This window comes from Neovison vison, chromosome 10 (genome assembly GCF_020171115.1).
Source record: "Neovison vison isolate M4711 chromosome 10, ASM_NN_V1, whole genome shotgun sequence".
Taxonomy (NCBI): domain Eukaryota; kingdom Metazoa; phylum Chordata; class Mammalia; order Carnivora; family Mustelidae; genus Neogale; species Neogale vison.
In genome coordinates this window covers 15399054-15420055 of record NC_058100.1, presented here as the reverse complement: position 1 = coordinate 15420055, position 21002 = coordinate 15399054, and the positions used below count along the sequence as shown (strand labels likewise).

The following is a 21002-nucleotide window of genomic DNA, read 5'->3' as shown; positions in this document are numbered from 1 at the left end:
CCTCTGCCTTTGGCTCAGGTCATGATCCCAGGGTCCTGGGATTGAGCCCCGCATCAGGCTCTCTGCTCAGCGGGGAGCCTCCTTCCTCCTCGCTCTCTCTCTGCCTGCCTCTCTGCCTACTTGTGATCTCTGTCTGTCAAATAAATAAATAAAATCTTTAAAAAAAATGTAGAGGCAGAAGAGTACACTGAATAAAATCATGAATTTTTTTGTCATTGACACCTTGCTTCGTATTAAATTCCTACTTAACTAGTTTTCTTGAGCAATTAATACTTAAAAATCCGAGTTTCCCCAGCTGAATGTTAGAGAAGCCATACCCATTTCTTTTTTTTTTTTTTTTAAGATTTTATTTATTTATTTCACAGACAGAGAGAGCACAAGTAGACAGGCAGGCAGAGAGAGAGGGAGAAGCAGGCTCCCCGCTGAGCAGAGAGCCCCATGAGGGGCTTGATCTCAGGACCCCAAGATCACGACCTGCACTGAAGGCAGAGGCTTAACCCACTGAGCCATCCAGGTGCCCCAGCCATACCCATTTCATGGCTGGTTGTGAGGACTGCATTGTTTGTTGCCTAGCTCTAAGCTGTAGCTATTCCTACTACCACCATTAGCGTTGGTAGGAAATCAAATACTTTTTTCTTCATATGGGTGAATTGCTTAGTATTTACACACACAACTTCGTGTATATAAACTATAAAAGTCTATTTCTTTCTCATCATTTCTTAATGTGAAGGACGACATATAAAGTATATAAAAGTTCTGTAGTTATTTCTTTACCACGCATTTCTGAAACATATATATGCTTAAAAACTAAACTTCATGGGGTTGCCTAGGGGGCTCAGTTGGTTGAGTCCAACTCTTGGTTTTGGCTCAGGTTGTGATCTCAGGGTCATGATATTTCAAGTCCCATGTCTAACTTGACACTCAGTATTAAATTCCTTTCTCTTTCGCCCCTCCTCCCCATGCTTGCTCTCTCTCATTCTGTCTTAAATAAAGAAATAGATAAAATATTTTAAAAACCTGAGCTAAATGTTCCTCAATAATGTTCCACTGTCTTCACGGTATTATGTATAAGTATGCCAAAATAATCAACTTCTTAAATTCTTTCTGTTCTTACTGACCCAGTTGCCACTATCTTGGTACATATTCATGTCCAAATTCTCGAAAAGCTAGTCCAGTACAAAAGGCTGAATTAGGAAAATATTTTCACAGGTTCCTTGAGTTCTCTTTCTTTTCTCAAGAAGCACCTGGGACCCTGTCTCATGGGTGCCCAGCTCCCCTTCTCCTGTGCATATCTTGACGTTACCTCCTCTCGATGGCAAGGACAGTCTACCCTTTCACACAGAGGCACGCAACGCAGACCCGGTTTCACGTGCTGTCTCTCTTTAGAATCCTGAAAAATCACTCAGCTGAGAAAATCTTAGGCCAAACAACTAGGTCTTTGAGCCTTCAGCAGGTCAAGAGGGAGAGGCCTTTCTGCTGTCTTTGAAATCATTCTTCTACATTACGTAATTATAAAACGTGCTGTAAATTGTGTGTATTGTATGACTGCATATGAATATACTTCTCACTTCCATACGATTACTATGTTATTATTGTCCCTGTCCTCAGCAAACATTAATTCCTTCAACAGTGATTTAATACTCCTCTACCCATGACTGGAACCCCTGCCAGTTGCTGGCACTAGAACCGTGAACAAGGTCACGGAGGACAAGATGCATGCCTGTCCTTATGTGGGTCACAATCTAACAGGGAAACTGTTCTAGCAAATTTGCTCAAGTAAAGATAGTGGATAGTTACAAGCAATTGTAAATATTAATAAAGGATAAGAATTTCACATTCTCTATTACCACTTACTATTAAAAAAAACATTCTGATTACTTTCAAATGTTATTACATGTTATGCTAGGTAATGAGAAATGTTTGGTCTAGTCAGATATTGATGCTGATTTTCAGCAAGGGAAACTTCAAGTGTGAGGAAAAAGCATATTTAGAGATTCTAAGGTCTAAGCTTCTGAAAGGGAATATGGCTCAGGAGAATTTGGAAGCTCTTGAAAACATAATTCTAATTATGCAATTGTAATCTCCACAACACAGGTCACAAATTTAATAGACAGTAATCCCTTGTGCCCCTTTCACTGATGGCTGATGGTATGACAAAGGCAGGGTCCAGGTGCTGCACAATAAAGGGTTCTTATCTTCCTAAAAGTCACTCTTATTCAGGTTTTAAAACCCTGCCTGAAATTGCAGCCTGCAGAGAACACCTTTGCCAGAGGGAACATGGATGCCCTGATTAGAGAAACAGAGCTGGAGGTTCACATCCCCATTTTTGAAGGTAAGGGAAGCAAGGGGCTAGAATTCAGTAGGACGTCTTTGAAGGAGAGCAGAGCCCTAGGTGTGAATCAAGTGACAAAGACCAGGTACTTAAAGACTACTTGGTAAAAGAAGACAATTAATAGCATGTAGCATTATTTATAACAGTAAAATAATGGAAGCATAAATATCCACTGATAAAACATGGGTCACATAAGCTGTGGTTTTATTCAGTGAGATTCCACTGTCTTTTAAAACACTGAAGCTGGCCTCTCTCTGCTTAAGTGCCCTGGCAAGATGTCTCCACCATGTTGTGAAGTGAGAAAAACACGTTGCACAGGACAGATAGGATGATCTTAATTTGGTTTAACAAATGTATATTTTATGTATGTATCTTTATGTGATTATTAATTGAAACTTTTATTTTAAACTAACAGCCTTTAACCTTTCTTCTTCTGATTTAAAAGTTTGCTGCATTTTATTTTTTAAAATATGTGATAAATATTTTTTAAAAAATGTGATAAAAAATACATAACCTAAAATTTACCATCTTAACTATTTTTCTACATGTAATATAGATTGTTGACTAAATGCACATTGTTGTATAACAGATCTCTTCATGTTGCAAAACTGAAACTAGATTCATTGAACTGCAACTCTCCCTTCCCCCTCCCAACTCCCTGCCTGATTCTCCTTTCTGTTTTTATGTGTTTGATGAGACTTTAGATACCGCACATATGTGGAATCATGCAGTGTTTGTCTTTTTCTGACCGGTTTCTCTAAGTTAGCATAATGTCCTGGAGGTTTATCCCTGTTGTGGCATGGGATGATTTCTTTTTTTAAGGTCAGGACAATATTCTATTGTATATACATATACACACCACATTTTGTTTATCCATTCATCCATGTGTGGACATTTGGGTCTCTTCCATCGCTTGGCTAATGTGAATGATGCTACCGTGACTGTGGGTATGCAAGTACCTCTTCAAGATCCTGCTTTCGGGTGCCTGGGTGGCTCAGTGGGTTAAGCCGCTGCCTTCAGCTCAGGTCATGATCTCAGGTTCCTGGGATCGAGTCCCGCATCGGGCTCTCTGCTCAGCAGGGAGCCTGCTTCCTCCTCTCTCTCTCTGCCTGCCTCTATGCCTACTTGTAATCTCTGTCTGTCAAATAAATAAATAAAATCTTTAAAAAAAAAAAAATCCTGCTTTCAATTCTTTAGGATAAATACCCAGAAGTGGGATTGTTGGATCACACAGTAATGCTATTTTTAATTTTTTGAGGCATTTTCCATACTGTTTCCCATAATGGGTGCCCCATTTTACATTCCTACCAACAGTGCCCAAGGGTTCTAATTTCTCGACATCCTTGCTAACATTTGTTATTTTCTGTGCATTTATTGTTTCTTTTGGTAGTGCTAATCAGCAAAGTTTTAATTGAGTATCTATTATGTGGGTCAGGCACTATTCTTAGAACTGCTGGTACAGCACAGAACGAAACATTCCAGAACTAGAAGAATTCTCAGAGCACAGGAAGCATGTCCTGAAGCAAAGAGCAAGCTTCCCAGCACAAGATGTGAAGTGAGAGCAGGTTGGGAGACAAAGAAGAAAATGGCAATCAGAAGGGCAAGAGGCCATTCTCTTAGTCACTGGTTCAGGATTATTACAAGACTCTGATGAGTAGAAAGTCACTGTTAAAATCAGAGTCATTTACAAAAAGCAGAGAGCCTGTTTCCTAAGCTATGCTGGCTAAAGATGACCACTTGTTTGTTAGGCAAGAACTAGACATTTATATCCCAGCATGTGCAAAGCCATGCAGGAAGCATCTGTTACACAACAAGACAGTCTAAATGCTTATGTGCCTCTGGACCTGCCACATCTAATGGAGACCCAGAGGGAGGACACTCCCACAGCCCACAGGGCTCCCTGGGGAGCTGCTTCTCTGTAACTTGGCACCTTACTCACATCCCGACCTAGTGATTCCCTTGTGTTCCCCTACGGAACTCTAATATCTTTAAGATCAGAGATTAGGCAAATTCATCTTGGTATCATCAGAATGATGGCACCTCGTAGGTCATCAAAAAATACACTTTGAATGAATAAATTCAGATTTTTGCAGGGTCTGCGGAAGTTCTTGAAGTTATCTGGGTGAAAAATATCAGTGACCTTCCTTAGAGAAGTGCAGTTGAACGTTGCGCGGTAAGACAAGTCAGGAGTGAGCCAGGGTTGGAGTCAAGATTGCCACCCAGGCTTCTGGCTGGCGTGACTGGATTGTGCTAATAGTGAGAAGAGTAACACGGGAGAAAGGGCAGAGAGAGGGGCAGAGGACATGCGGAAAAATCAACTTGAATATGTTGAATATAAAGGGTAATAACAATCCAGGTGGAGGTCTCCAGATCTTGGGGTCCTGGGATTAAGCCCTGTGTTGGGCTCCCAGCTCAGTGGGCAGTCTGCTTCTCCCTCTGCCCCTGCTCTTCTCTGGCTTGAGCTCTCGTCTCTCTCTCAAACAAATAAATAAATAAAATCTTTTTTTTTAAAGAGACCCACGTTTAGTTCTGACGAATGACTTACATTTCCACAGTGAAGATGGAAAGAAAACAGGGGTTGTCAATGCCAATTTTACAATCAAAAGAACCGGGGCTCATGGAATTTAGTCCATCTCCCCAAGTAGCACACTACTAGACAGCAGAGGTAATATTTGTCTCTAGGCCTATTTGACTCCACACACACACATCTTACAACACTACAGTAAGCCGTAAGTATTCTAGAAAAGAACACATGTTAGGTGTGGCTACAGTAAGCCATAAGTATTTTAGAAAGGAATGTGTTACAACCCTACAGTAAGCCATAAGTATTCTAGAAAGGAACGTGACTCTGTAAATGCAGGTTGAGTCATACGTTGGAGTGACCTGAATACTAGACTAAAGAATTTGGATTTTATCTGTTAGGTTTTTAGGGTGAAGTATGAGGTTTAAAAGTTTAAGAACAAATAGAGGAACAAGTTGTTTTCCAACAATCAGATTTTCCCTCTTCAGACAACAGACAATAAAAATCAAACACTGGAAAATTGGGGGCAAATGAAGAGAGAAGTAGGTGGCATGATAGTTGCTGTTTTCTTTTTAAATGAACACTATTACTCTTTAAATGTCCCACACTGCCCCACAATAAAAATTTTGAAAATTCTGATGTGACTAAACACAAGACTTTAGAATACAATAAAAGTGTTTAAAGAAATCTGCAAAATTTCAAATTCTTTTTGATTCAATGAATATATTTTAAAATTGCTTGTAAATGCACAAAACATAGTATGCAAATATTCTTTTAAATATAGAAAGTATTTCTGTAGGTCTACCTAGGATTCTGAGTACAGTTGTGGTTTCAGGTGCCATGACCAACTGGTATGAAGGAAAATGTCCTACGATGCAAATCACGTAATGGCATTTAATACCAATCCAACAGGAATAAATCACTAACATTTGCATTGCCATCTATGGGCTAGATACATTTGTGGAGCACGAAGTATGACAAGTTTTTTTATTATTTCATATAAGTATCAAATAGAGATCCATTTATTTTTTTAGTAGGAAATCTGTAACAGTACAGGAATCACTTCTATAGTAGAGATAATCACTCACTATAATTATTTGAGCTCTCTCCATTACCTCAAATACATCTAATGCATTTGCCAAAAGTTTAATTAAAATGAGATAACTGAAATAATTAATATCATAGTAAACATAAGACAAACTAATAAAACTACAATTTTTTTCTTCCATTCTTTTTGGCTATGCTAAAGGAGGCCATCTCAATTTTCAGTAACAAGCTACTTAAAACAATTTCTAGGAGATTAAAAATCTCGATGTTTATCTTAAAGGGAACAAAATTTGATGGTACGTAAGTGTCCACCAGTGTGGAACAAGGACAGTATGTTGTATGAAACTTAAAAATATTTCTAATAAATGAATAAAGTAATTTCTACCTCCAAGGTTTTACAAATTCTTTATAATAAGATTTTATTTAAGCTAACTATAACTGGCTAACTTAATTCTCTAAGCTATGCAAAGATGTGTATATCATTTAGAAATATACGCAATCAACTTGAAGTTAAACAAGTAGAAATACACATATATTTAATATATGCACTGTTTAAAAACTGCATGCTAACAAATTTACATATAATATATTAAAATACAGAGCTTCAAGTGGTCTCTTCTAAGATAAACTTACTCAATCAAAAGCATTTTGAAATACAAGATGTGCATGGACTTTCCATCTCTCTGCCTCTCCGAGAATGAACTAACAACTGTCAAAAATAGAAACTCCCGGAAACTACAATGTCACTGTCACAATAGCACCTTGGGAATCCTCATCTGTTCTCTCCACCTCTCCTGGACCGAATTGAACAATAAGATGCAGTACACAAGAACTATCAAAAGGGAGCACTTTTGAGCCACCAAAATTGTGTGTTCGCCTAAAAACTACAATCTCCTAACTACAGACAATGATACTATCTCAGGTATTTTATGTGCTAAAATGATCATTAAAAATTAAGCACCACATATAAGCTGCCATTTAGAATATTAATTTACCTTTGCTAATCATCTTTTTAACTTGAGGCTAAAAGAGTTCACTTACCATTTGGATATTCAGGCTCCGTCCAGGAGATGTGAAAAGAGTGGGGTGAGGAGGAGTGTGCTTTGGGGGCCGGCACTCCTTCGGGTACCTGTTCCTCAGTTAGGGCCTCGCTGGCCTCGCTCACGGTGCACCCACCCCCTGTGCAAGCCTGGGGAGAAACACCAAAACCACATTTCACTCTGGGTCCCAAAAGTTTTCGTGAGCCTTGGAAACAGAGGATTCCTAACAAGAGTTCCAGAGTCTTTGAAATACAGTTTGTTGCTCCACATCGCCCCCCACCGCCCGCCCCCGGCCCTGCCACCCCATCAAATAAATCTGTGTAACGCTGAGGCCTGACATTTAATTAGTTCACTTTTTAGGACACAAGACAGCCATCTCCAATAATTAGAAAATAATCCAAAATGTATGCGTGTATGAATTATATGTGCATCCTATGTTAGAGCCTAGAGAGAGGGCATCTATTGTCTGGGTGAATAGCCTTGATGAAATCAGCCTCTCACAAAGTTTCCTAGAAGGAATTAAGTGTGTGCATACACAGACACACCCACGTGTGTGTGCACTACGGGAGGGAAGTACTAGAGACTGAAACTACTTCAGGATAAAAACAAGTGATTTGGAGTAAACGAAAAGATCTAGAGCAAATATGATCACTTTCATTGCGACAGTGTAATATGCTTAAAGTACTGCATAGTTTGAAATTGAATAAAATAGTATTTCTCATGTATCAGCAACAAAGCAGTTGTTGAGTGACTGTTTAATGGCTTAAAGGGTCAAATCACTTACTTATGTGCCAGAGGAAATGGGTTCGTTACAGGGCCAACTTAAAGTGATCACAGAATCTTCCCATTCCCTAATAAGGTATTACTAATGCCGTAAATGAAAACATGGATGTTAAAGATACCAAGGGGGGGGTCTCCCTGGGGGTGCTCATTTAATTAAGCATCCGACTCTGGATTTCAGCTAAAGTCATGATCTCAGGGTCAAGGCATCAAGCTCCAAGCTCTAGGCCAAGCTCTGGACTCAACATGGAGTCTGCTTGTCCCTCTCCCTCTGCTCCTCCCCCTGATGGGGGCACATGCACTCTCTCTCCCCCTTCCCTGCTCTCAAATACATAAAATCTTAAAAAAAAAAAATCGTAAAAAATACCTGGAAACTTCTGTGTGCACTCTCATAATTAACTACAAGTAATTCCAAAATAAATGTTTTAAGTGTATTAGGAAAATATCTTTGCTACCTAACTTATTGGATAAACATTTCTCCAGGAAGCAGAGACAGACATACAGGGTTTTTCCAGACCATATTTGCTAGCAAATTTTAGCAATCATATCTTTATACAACACAGATATTTGAAAACTACACTTAACCTTTGTTCAATATCTCTTTCGGTTCCAGTCGTAATGTGCACAAATTTAAAAATATTTCAAAAAACACAAAAATTTACTGAAAACAGATTAAGAAAATGAAGCAAAATCGTAGGACAATGTAAAAAGCAGATAGGCATTCAGTCCATTTTCAGGGAAGGTAGATCTTGCTAGCATAAAAAATTAAAACACCTTTTTATTTCTTTGGGCCTGTCTCCTGCTTTTCTGCTTGTTATTAAGAGAATAACCTCTTGATAATTAACACAGTTGAAATTCTTTTCCCTATAAATAAGAGAGAGTTGACTTATTTTTAAAGATATTTTTCTTATGTTGCAGTGTACCATTTAACAAGTTGTTGCAAATTCTTTATTCTAAGTATTCAAAGTATAAATATTAAATGGTCAGTTGACATGGAGTTCAATCTCATGTTCCCTTGTAAGAATACAGCAGTAGCCTATACAGGATAATTTCTCATCAGCGTAAGCAAGTTTCTGGTGGGTTAAACTGTGGCTTGGGCATGAAATTGCATTAAGATTGGGACCTAATTAACCTCTGTGGATTCCCTCTAATTCTCAGCTGCAGCGTGTGCATATATATGGAAGAGATAAACTATCCCCTTCCTGAGAACAGAATCTTTGCAAATAAAGAGGAATCAATTGAACTTGTGACCAAACCATGACTCAAAGCTCTAGGACATGTCATTGTTAGCCCAAGAAATAACTACCAGAACATTAAAATTAAAAAAAAAAAAAAGACATTTCAAACATACTGAAATTCCGCTAGAAAACATGGCAGGAAAAGAGCCCAAGTGGGACAGCTGAATTATCAAAGGGAAGTGATAGAAAGAGCATTCTTTTCAGTCGTCTGAGAGACAGAAATCTATCCACTTTCAGTTCCTAGATTTTTTTTTCCTTAGGAGGGGAAAAATGTTGGAGCATCTTACTGTTAAATCCACAACACACTAAGATTTATTTCAGATAGTCTACTTGTCACTATTACTTTCTTACTTATGTCCCTAGCTTATTTGTCCCTAGATAACTCTTCCCAAAGAAATATTATAAGACATGTAATTGTATATATTTGAAAATAAAATGTTAATTGAAGTTTACTTTGTTTTGAGAATTTTGGGATGCCATTTGGGATAAATAAAGACATCCTCTGGTTTGGAAGAATTGATCTTTGGGTTATGGGCTATGTCATCTAAAATCCATGAACTCATAATTTGACAAAGGGGACTTCTAAGAACCCAAGGAGTTTACAAGAGAATTTTTCTTGCAAATAAAACAGAATTTATAGAGAGGCTGCTGAAATAAGAGAATTACCTGCAAAATACTTTATTTTGTTTTTGTTTTTTTCCACATTCTTTTTGCATGAATTTAGAGATGCTAAGTGAGCAGTTCCTTAAATAAGGGGAAAAAAATGCTCTTAAAGTTGCTTCCGATTGGTCGAATCTAACTGGTATTATCTAGATGAAATCAGACCGATCGGTATCTTGTTTGACCCACCAGCACTGGAGGCCACTGCATGCAATACAACTGAATGCTGATTAAAATTCTGATTTAGAAAAACTAAACAAAAAAGTGGGATTGATTAAAGACGCCTTTATGAAATGGCAAGCTTTTTGAAAGCCTCTGAGCCTTTATAACGAGGCATTTCAACCCATCTCCTACAGCTTTCCTCAGTTATAGCCATTTTTGTGAAATGACAAAGTCATACTACCACCCTGAAATGTCCACTAACTTCTAATCAAATAGGGGATTGAATTTTGGTATAAAGAAATGAGGAATCAATCCATATGTATCAATTATTTTGAAATGATGTCTGTTAGGAACATCCAAAGCTACCATCCTCTTTTCAATGGTTGGTTTTCAGAGTAGGCTCCGAGGATATTAAGAATGCAGCAAACCTTAAAGCATGAAGAAAAGGAACAAGGCCATGGTATCTATAACTGATCTTTTGAAAAATTAAGCTCATCAGTTCTAAGAATCTTTCCAGGAAAGATATTTATTCATTCATTCATTCATTCATTTATTTATTTTAAAGATTTTATTTATTTATTTGACAGACGGAGATCACAAGTAGGCAGAGAGGCAGGCAGAAAGAGAGAGAGGGGGTGGGGAAGCAGGCTCCCTGTTGAGCTGAGAGCCCTATGCAGGACTGGATCCTAGGACCCTGAGATCATGACCTGAGCAGAAGGCAGAAGCTTAACTCCTGAGTCACCCGGGCGCCCCCAGCAAAGATATTTAACACTTAACATTCATCAGGAGGCAAATGTCTAGCGACTATATGAAAATTATCAAGCCGTACATATCTTGCTATAGTCTGTATTACTAGTTTCTTTATTTAATTGCTGACTCACTATCTTTATTTAATTGCTGACTCATTATCTTTATTCAGAGCTACCATACTCCACAATACCATTTGTGGAGTGTATGGACACATTTTGCTGTTTCTTCCAGTAGAAAAAGCATATGCTTGGATTCACACAGTCCCCGACTCTGACATCCTACAGCAAATCATTTAGTTCATATCAAAAGTTTCAGATTCTTTATGAAATACATATACTTAGTGTTCATTTACTCATTCATCCATTCATTCAAGAATTGTTTGCTGAGTTTCTAGTTCCTACTAGGCACTGTGCTTGACTCAGAATATAGAATTTTGAAAGAGACTGTCTCTGTCTTTCAGGAGTGTATAGCCAAGTCAACAGGAAAAATTAATGAAGCTACTTGAAGTAACATACTGTCTCTGAGTCTAGAGTAAATCACAGTGGCTTGAATCCTCATGTATTTTCTTCTATTCTTAAGGGCTTGGCCATCTATATGTTTTATTTTCCAGAACTTTCAATACACTAAGACTATCTATAAAGGCAACTGCACTTGGCTGAGAACCTAATCTCCATCTACTAATCTAATGACCTTGAAAGCTAGTTATTATGTCGAGACTGTGAAATATATAATAATCCTTCAATTAACCAAGATGAACCTAAAATGTTCTGGTTCACTTAATTTACCGGTTATAGAATTAGGTAAAAAAAAAACTTTTTAGTTGACTACTTCCTGAAATATATTAGTGTATTTCCTCTACTACTAAATACAGTGAAATCAAAACTAATGTGAGCAAATTTATTTCCCTAACAAGAGTTAGGGCAAAGACTTCCACATCTTTATGACGTCCTGCATCAACATTACTCTGGGGCTGACAGATCTCATTTGACTCCATAGAATATTGCTCGAGATCACAAAATGATTTAGTGTCATGTATTTTAGGGCTCAAAGAGACATTAAAAATCATCTAGTTCAAAGCCCTGATTTTAGGCTTAAAGAACATAAAAATCAGTGCAATTAAGTGAATTTGCCTTTGGTTACACAGTTGATAACAAAATCTGAATTGAAACATGAGAGAGTAGCCTCCCAATAGCGGTATTTATTTTTCAAGATACCACAGATGTGTAAAACATAGGAGATTGGGATGGATTTACACTGATTGCACAGCATATCCTAAAAATTGCCTGGGGAGTATAACTTTGTTTCATGACATTTGCCTCCTGATAAAAACCAAGAGTACAAAAATTTCTGTTAAATTTTGGTTGCTTCTAAGGAATAGAGTGTTTTCTGGATTTTGATATTACCACTGTTTTGAAAATAGTGTGGATTTCTGTATTAGTTTTTGAAAATCAAAGTAATACCCTTCTTACATCTTGAGTAATAAAACTAAGTAATCAAAGATGCTGCTTCAAAAGCCCATCTGCGTGCTGAACACCTAGGCACATGGAGTCAGTTCTGAATAAGATTTTTAACATTGCCTGATTGCCCTTGTTTTGGGATGTCAGGTCAGACAGTTAGCAATAGTTGAATGTAGTTTATTTTCTCGTGGTATAATATTTAGAGCATTCAAGAGCATGTTAAGTAAAATGAATGCATACACAGTGTCTACATAAATGTAAATTTATTCATAATCAAGAGCAGAATATTTTCTATGGCATTTATCAAAGCAAATATCCTTATATAGGTATTGCTATAAAATGAAGAGTGTGTTTAAAACAAATAGGGACAATCTCATGTTTATATTCAGTTATTTTCAGATGTGCTATTAAACTTAAAAAAGATTATATTTCATCAAAAAACAAAAGGAACCACTGAGTATAAATTCCACAGTAATATCAAGGTCTTTTAAAAGACCTTTGTATAAAAGTGCTATTTTGCATTAAAAAATGCTATTGTCTGTCTAAAGACCTCTAAAGTATGTTGATTCTAGGGTTTTATTAAGTGACTGTTCTTTTGAGATAGAAGTGTAATGTAAACCAGACTATAATAACAATCTAGAATATTTGGGGGTCATTTAAACCTTCATTTTAAAATACATGACTTAAATTTTCATACCGAACATTGTTTTCCAAATGAATATAAGGTCCATAGGGAAGTAACCTTATTAATTCAAGCATTTTAGAAAAAGCCCTTACCAATTATGACATTCTAGAAATAACAAAGAAGAAATAATTTCTGATAATCCCAAATTAGATATGGGGGAAAAAAATCGACTGACTCGGACTGTTATGCCATCATTTTGTGTAATACAAAATAAATATGTAGGTATTAGATTACATTCCCATTTATGATGTGAGGTTAGTTTTCAGTCTCAATAGCAATACATGGGTTTGCGTTTTAGGTTTGTTTTTGTTTTTGTTTTTAAGTGAACGAGTGAGAGAAGATGGGACAAAGGAAGAGAGAGGCAGAATAGAAGGGAAGAGAAAGTGACAGAAGTAAAGTGAACTTACTCCCAGCTTGATGAGATATTTATTACCAGGGGACAAGTATTCTAGCAGGTGATCCTGAAAAAGTTCAGAGCTGTTATAGATGACATCCCAAACTGCAAAATCATGCGTGTGATTTGAAATATATAACATATAGCGCTCCAGAATCCCAGGTACATTTCTTGGTTGTTTCCACCTGGGAATGGAAAAATATAGCATGACTATCCATCATTCCTTCAAGTCAAATCTGAAATGTACAAGATTTTTAAAGGACGTATATGAACTTGGATTTATGCCACTCAACACACACACACACACACACACACACACAGAACGTTAAAAAAAAAAACCAAGTAGTTATTAAACGTCTCTTCTGAATGATCTGAAGAAAATATGACATAGTGCCTGTTTTCATTACTTATAATTTTAATTAGCTAATAGTATAAAAAATGTGTGAGTATTTAGCTTTGAACTTAAGCCGTAGAATAAGAATTGAGAGAAGTAGGACATTTGAGAATTTATGAGAAACGGGAGATAGAGACAGAGAAATAACATAATTGTCCTGAAAAAATGCAGCCATCTAGTGTCGAATTAACATGTCACCCCAGAATATAGAGAAGCCGAGGACTGCAGTGCTGAAGTAGTCAAATCAAGCATCATGGATAAGGTGACACACCACCTAGACACGGAAGACTGTCTACTTGATGGATGGGATACAGTAGGCAGAAGGAAAAGTAGAGATGCTCCACATACAGCTTACATCATGTCAGCGAACATGAGCTGGACAGTTTGTAAAATAGACAGAAATTGGTACGCTGAGAGATACTTAGAGTAGTGGGAGATCTTTTGTGTAAGTAATGCGGGCTCAGCTTAGGGCAGCCCTGAAAGCCAGGAGGACAGCTCAGACCCAGAACGATGGGGTAGGAAACATAATGTTTCCCAGTTTGAATGAATATCCTAATTTACTCAGCCCAAACCCTTCTCTTCCAGGTGGGAAAACTGAGACCAACAGAGATCAATGCAAATAAGTATTAATTGTTGCAGGAGAGGCTTTTAAGTTCCGATTCTTTATGATGGTACACCTTGCACCTCGGAGACTGGGAAATGGATCAGAATCACTTCATATAAAAAGTAACCTGAACATGCCTCTATGTGAAAATACCCTTCTGACTTCAACCGGAGGGGAACAAGAAGGTCCTAGCTTGTACTCAAAAAGGAAATATATATTTGGACTCTAATTCCAACTCATCACGGATGACACTCTGCTACAGAAAGCCCTAGGCAGTCCTGTCAGTGGTCAGTTCCCCTTTATTGAAGTTTGCACAGACTCTGTGTACGTACATAGCTCAGCCTGATTGCATAGAGACGAAATGGAAATTAAGTTGGCAAGTGATAATCAAAGGTTCCCAGAACCACTGAACTAATCACTTCTATGCATTTCATCACAATAAAATTAATTTTATGTCACAAACCCTTCCCTTGATTGAGCTCACTGGGATTCTTGCATAAACCAGTGTGTGACAGAGACAACATTTCTACTTACTGCACATGTATGGTTCTGGAATCCAGGACGGTCAGGAGTGGGGAATCCACGTGCTCTGGTGGCCGCTGTGCCGTGTACAGTATGACCAAGGAACTGTTTGTACATCCCACACATGTGCAGGCACTGAGGACAAACCGGTGGGGTGTAAATACTGGTAAATCTAGAGGTTGGAGGGAAAAAAAAAAGAATTTATTTACCATCCTATTTTTTATTCAGGTGGTCCCACTCCTTCTCTACATCCTCACTTCTTAGAACTGCTAAAGTAAAGCTTAAAACAAGAATCAATAGCCTTAAAAATCAATAGCAATAAGATATAGGCTGTTTTATCCGTTAACTATGCTATGGTTATTTTTAAATAGACAGGTGTAGGTCAAACTCTTGCTTTAACTTTTTCATTTTAACAATTTGACTGTCCTCTTGAATGCCTATGACCAGGTAAATTGCTTTCTGAGTTCAGAGCTACTTCAACCACTCGGTTAAAAAATAAACATGGACTCAGAAACAAACTGAGGGTTTCGGAGGGGATGCCCCCGAAACCCTCAGTTTGTGAGCCTGGTAGCTGGTATTATGGAGAGCACGTATTGCATAGAGCACTGGGTGTGGTGCATAAACAATGAATTCTGGAAGACTAAAAAGAAATAAAATGAAAAAAAAAATGAGACGTTTAAATGATCTTTAAGGCATATTTGAAGACAAGAGGAGTTGCTTTTGAAATGCAAATACGTAACTTGTAACAATGCCTAACTCCTTTCTCCTGTCCCCCTGACCAACTGTTGTTTGACCTTCAAGTTGTCCAGCTCAGTGCAAAAGCCCCTTTCTTTCTCCTAACACATCCTGCCCTGACCCCTGGCACAAGGTGGAGCTATTATCCTCTCCTTGGATTTGGCTCCCACAGATTTGCACACACCCTGTGCAAGGCATTATATCCTGTCATAATCATTTGTTTACGTGACTATCTGATCCATTAAACTGAACATGTTGAGGGAAGGATTCATTTTTCATCCTCAGTATCTAGCACAGTGCCTGGTACATTGTAGGTTCTGAATATGTGTTTGAACAAATGAAAAAGGAACTAATGAATTAGATGATCAAGATTCAGTTGAGCTGGGTTTGACCAATGACTGGGAGAGTGGGATAATACTCCTCCAGTACTGATCTCTCCCCCTCCCATGAACCTCCCAGTACCTTCTACCTGTCTGCCTTTATAATGGATATCACCTTTCCTTGTATTAGAATAAACCAATCTATGATTCACCAATTCAGTTCTGAAATACCCTGAGCACTTCAGTTACAAAGGCACTCAGTAATTATTTTATTGATGAATCTAACCAAAGTGCAGTCAACTTTACCAAGATTTAAATATCAGTCATACTCTTATACTACTGGAAGAAATTCTTATTTTCTGGAATATTTTTAGTTGGTCACAATTTAAGTGACACATATTTTTAAATCTCATTAACGTTGAACCATTACAATTCCATATTTAAAAGACTAATAAAATACAACCTAATTTAGAGAAATAGCTTTTGTATTACACTGATAGCAGAACTAAATTAGAAAAGGACACTTTGATATTCATGCAAAGTACAGTCAGTTGGTTAAACATATAGATCATCAGAAAAACGGCAAATAATTTTATGCTAAATACAGTTATTCTAGACCAAAAGAGTGGTTGGTCATCAAGAAAAGACTCGTAATGCTTTGGATTCAGCTTTGTTATTGTTAGAATTTTATCCTACTGGTATTCAGTGGTACGGGCTGAGGTGGGCACCCTCCAGCGATGTGCTCAGAAGAGGACCCGTTGAAGCTGGGGGTGAGGGGGTACAGCATCGGTATTGCCCGGACCGCCGGAGACATGACAGGAGCAGCTGCACCGCGCGTGCGCAAGTCAGACAGACCTGGTGGACCTTCATTTGGACCAACGTTCTTTGAAACTTGCCAAGTTAAAAATCGTGAGAACAGTGGTCTCATGTGCTGCAATGAGTGGAAACTACTATTTGCTGTAGGAAAATTTCAAGCAAAGAACAGCTCCTACTAGCAGGTCCAATTCTGGCCAAATTATAATGGATTAACACGCTAACACATTATCTTCTGCTCCCCTTTCCTCTTCACGTTCTCCTTTTGATTCGCAGGAACTTGGTGACCAGGCAGCTTCTCCTCTCTGTTATCTGTCTGAATTCCTTGCATTCCCAAGGCAGGGAAAGCTAGGGATTTTTTTTCCTAAGTCTGGTTTCAGAAGCAAAATCAAAGAGGACACAGAACCCAGAGCAAAGCAGGAATCCCTGATGGGTAAGTCCGTACAATTAGGAGAAAGCTGTAGTATGTGAACATCAGAGTATCTCCAAGTTTTGTAAAAGAACATGCCTCTGCCGAAATTGTACTCCATGGGGTGGATTCCAAGTGACTTTGGAATATTTCGCATGAGCCTCTCTCTTGGAGATTTCAGATCGTCTTGGTCAGCTGCAAATGAGACCGAGTGCTGCAGTATTCTTTGGCCAACGGACTCTGCGGGGGTGGGGGGCAGTTTTTCTTGCTTCCTTACGTTCTAGCTTTTTGAGGTAGGGGTTTGGCTACCCCGTTTGTAGGTGGTGAGGAAGTCATACCATCCAAATGTGGCCTGATGATTGCTTGTCTGTGTTTACTGGGACTGACTTGCACATCTAAAAATCATTAGTTAATTCTTAGTTATCTTAGTTAATACTTAGTTACCATCCTCAGGCTGGTGAGGTCAGACTGCATCATTATCTATCATCATCTTGTAGTATCTCCTTAGTACAGAATACCCCAGTCCCTTTCCCACTCTACCTCCATACCTTGAAAGTGACCCTGATCACCTGACTCGAACTCATCAAGGATGAACAATAGCCTCCTGTAGCAATTAGTTCCAGGGTTACCATCGATGCCCAGTTTCTCCTGTGACAAAGTATCCTCCTCCATGGATTGGGAAACTTGTATGTCTATGCCAGCTGGGGAGTGGGGGAGACCAGAATGGAGAGGACCATCTAAGGTGTTACAGGTGAGGAAGATAGGAGACAGCATGGTTTTAACTAAAACATCCCAACAGGGTTTAAGGAGATCAGTGGTGTATGATTGGAAAGTGCTACAGAAAACACAGAACAAAAGAATCAGGAGTGCTGGGAAATTTTATTTTATTTATTTGTTTATTTATTTTTTTAAAGAGTTTATTTATTTATTTGACAGACAGAGATCACAAGTAGGCAGAGAAGCAGGCAGAGAGAGAGAGGGAAGCAGGCTCCCTGCGGGGCAGAGAGCCTGACGCTGAGCTCCATCCCAGGACCCTGGGACCATGACCTGAGCTGAAGGCAGAGGCTTTAACCCACTGAGCCGCCCAGGCGCCCTGTGCTGGGTAATTTTAAAAGGCAAGAGTCAAGGGGAGTCTTTGGCAGGAAAGTGACATATTGAGCAAAGACCTGGAATGGGTGAGAGCAAATGGGATTCTATGGCAGGGCTATTCCAGGAGAGGTAACAGACAGAGCAAAGTCTTGGAAGGAGGAACATGCGTGGTATGGCTAGCAAGGTGGCCAGTGTGGCTGGTGCCAAGCAAATACGGCAGAAAGAAGAGACGACATCAGAGATTTCATGAGGGACTGGATCATGTGAGCCTTGTAGGGCTTTGCACAGATTTGGGCTTTTAATCTGAGATGCTGTAAGGAACGCGCGGGAGGGCTTTGAACAGAACTGTTGTATGACCAGATGGTTATCATGACTATCGCCCTGGCTGCTGGGGCATGTAGATTACAACGAGCATGAGCATAAGCATAAGCATAAATCTCACTTAAGGGGCTACTGTGGTAATCAAGTAAGTGGAGGCTTGTCATAAGTCAGAAATGGTCAGATTCTGAATACGGTTTTTTCCCCCAGATTTATAAGGTATTAATGTATAACATATATAAGATTAAGATGTACACTGTGATTATTTGATATCCATATGTGTTGTAAAATGATTACCACAATAAGTTTAGTTAGCATTTCTATACCCTTCATATAATTACTTGTTTGTTTGTTTGTTTGTTTTTTTGTAGTGAGAACGTTCAGGATTCACTCTCTTAATGACTTTTATGCATAAGCACAGTATTGTTAACTGTGTTGACATGCTATACCTTAGATCACCTGAGTTTATCACCTTAGAGCTGAAGTCTACTCTTGGACTGACACCTCCCTATTCCTCTCCCCAGGGAGAGGTCCTCTGGCTTCAATCCCTTGGCATCCATGATGCTGCTCCCTAGTTCTATGGGTTAGGCTTTTATATTCCACATATAAGTGAAAACATGTAGTGTCTGTCTTTTTCTGTCTCACTTATTTCACCTAGCAGACCTATCCATATTGTCTCAAAGGGCAGGAATTCCTCGTTACATGACCGAATATCATTCCTGGTTGGGTGTGTATGTGTGTGTACATGTGTGTGTGTAGTGTGTATTCAAGTCTTTAAGCTTATTTTATGCTTAAATTCAACATACAAGTAAGGTAATATGGTATTTGTCTTTCTCTATACGACTTCTTATATTTAGTGTAATATCCTCCAGGTCCATCCTTGTTGTTGCAAGTGACAAGAATTCGTTATATTATAATCTTCCATTGTGCATACATCCCACATTTTCTCTATCCTTCATCCCTCAGTGGATACTTAAGTTGGTTCCATGTCTTGGCTATTATATATACTACTGCAGTGAACATGAGTGTACTTACATCTTTTTGAGTTTGTGTTTTCATTTCCTTTTGGGTAAATACCCAGAAGTGGAATTGCTGGATCATATTTTAGTTCTAGTTTTAATTTTTTTTAAAGATTTTGTTTATTTATTTGGCAGACAGAGATCGCAAGAAGACAGAGAGACAGGCAGAGAGAGAGGAGGAAGCAGGCTCCCTGCTGAACAGAAAGCCTGACGTGGGACTTGATCCCAGGACCCTGGGACCATTACCCGAACTGAAGACAGAGGTTTTAATCCACTGAGCCACCCAGGTGTCCCTAGTTTTAATTTTTTGAGGAAGCTCCATGCTGTTTTCCATAGTGGCTACATTCAATTTACATTCTTAGCTACAACATACAGGAGTTCCTTTTTCTTCACCTCCTTACCAACACTTGTCATTTTTTGCCTTTTTGATGATAGCTGTTCTAACAGATGTGAGGGTTTTTGCAAATCCCTTAGATTTGCATTTTCCTGATGCTTAGTCATGTTGAGTATATTTTCATGTACCTATTAGCCATCTATATGTCTCTATTTGAAAAATACCTACTGAGATCGTCTGTCCATTTTTTAATTGGACTGGCTTTTTAAATTTGTTTGTTTTATTATTGAGTAGCATGAGTTTTTTAAATTTCTAAAAAATTTTTTAAATTTTTTAAAATTTATTTTCAGCATAACAGTATTCATTTTATTTGCACCACACCCAGTGCTCCATGCAATCCGTGCCCTCTCTAATACCCACCACCTGGTTTCCCCAACCTCCCAACCCCGCCCCTTCAAAACCCTCAGATTGTTTTTCAGAGTCCATAGTCCCTCATGGTTCACCTCCCCTTCCAATTTCCCTCAACTCCCTTCTCCTCTCTAACTCCCCTTGTCCTCCATGCTATTTGTTATGCTCCACGAATAAGTGAAACCATATACAATTTGGATATTAGTTCCTTATCAGACATATTATTTGCAAGTACCATTCAGTAGGTTGCATTTTCAATTTGATCTTTCTCTGTGCAGAGCTTTTGAGTTTGACATAGTTTCACTTATTGATTTTTGCTTTTGTTGTCTTTGCTTTTGGTGTTAGATCCAAAAAATCATCACCAAGACCTCTGTCTTGTAGCTTATTACTTATGACTTCTTCTATGAGTTTTATGGTTTCAGGTCTTGCATTCAAGTCTCGAGTGCACTGAGTTAATTTTTGTGAATGGGGTAAGATGGTGGTCCAGTTCCATTCTTTTGCATGTGGCTGTCCAGTTTTCCCAACACCATGCATTGAAGACATAGTCCTTTTTCATTGTATATCCTGGGTTCCCTTTTGTACATTAGTTGGCCATATATGCATGGTTTATTTCTGGGCTCCGTCTTCTGTTCCACTGATATATATGTCTGTTTTTTTGCCAATAGCATCCTGTTTTGAATACCACAGCTTTGTAATATATTTTGAAATCAAGTAGTATGATGGCTCCATACAGGGAGTCAGCCTAAGATTCAGTCTAGTGCTCTACAGGCCAGCTCTGGGGTCGTGAACTAGGTGCTCACTTTATTCTCCTTCTCCCATGGGGAGAGTCTTGGTCTATGCTGGGCTGCCTGGATTTGGGGTAGGGATAAATGCAAGTGCTGTGAATTTATCTTTTCTACTCTCCTTAATGTATCTTTTCTTATTTCTGTGCTTTACCAAATGTTATAATCCCTTATTTGGAAATCTTGGCT

The 21002-nt window shown here is 38.6% G+C and overlaps 1 protein-coding gene across 1 annotated transcript in view; it reads right to left on the bottom strand.

Annotated features, from left to right (window-relative positions):
* The window catches only part of USH2A (usherin), a 689941-nt gene that overhangs the window by 326859 nt on the left and 342080 nt on the right, over positions 1–21002 (bottom strand). Inside the window, exons 32-34 of the mRNA XM_044266844.1 lie at positions 14599–14758; positions 13080–13251; positions 6942–7089 (exon numbers count right to left, since the gene is read on the bottom strand). Coding sequence (XP_044122779.1) covers positions 6942–7089; positions 13080–13251; positions 14599–14758 — 480 coding nt within the window. The remainder of the gene's footprint in view (positions 1–6941; positions 7090–13079; positions 13252–14598; positions 14759–21002) is intronic.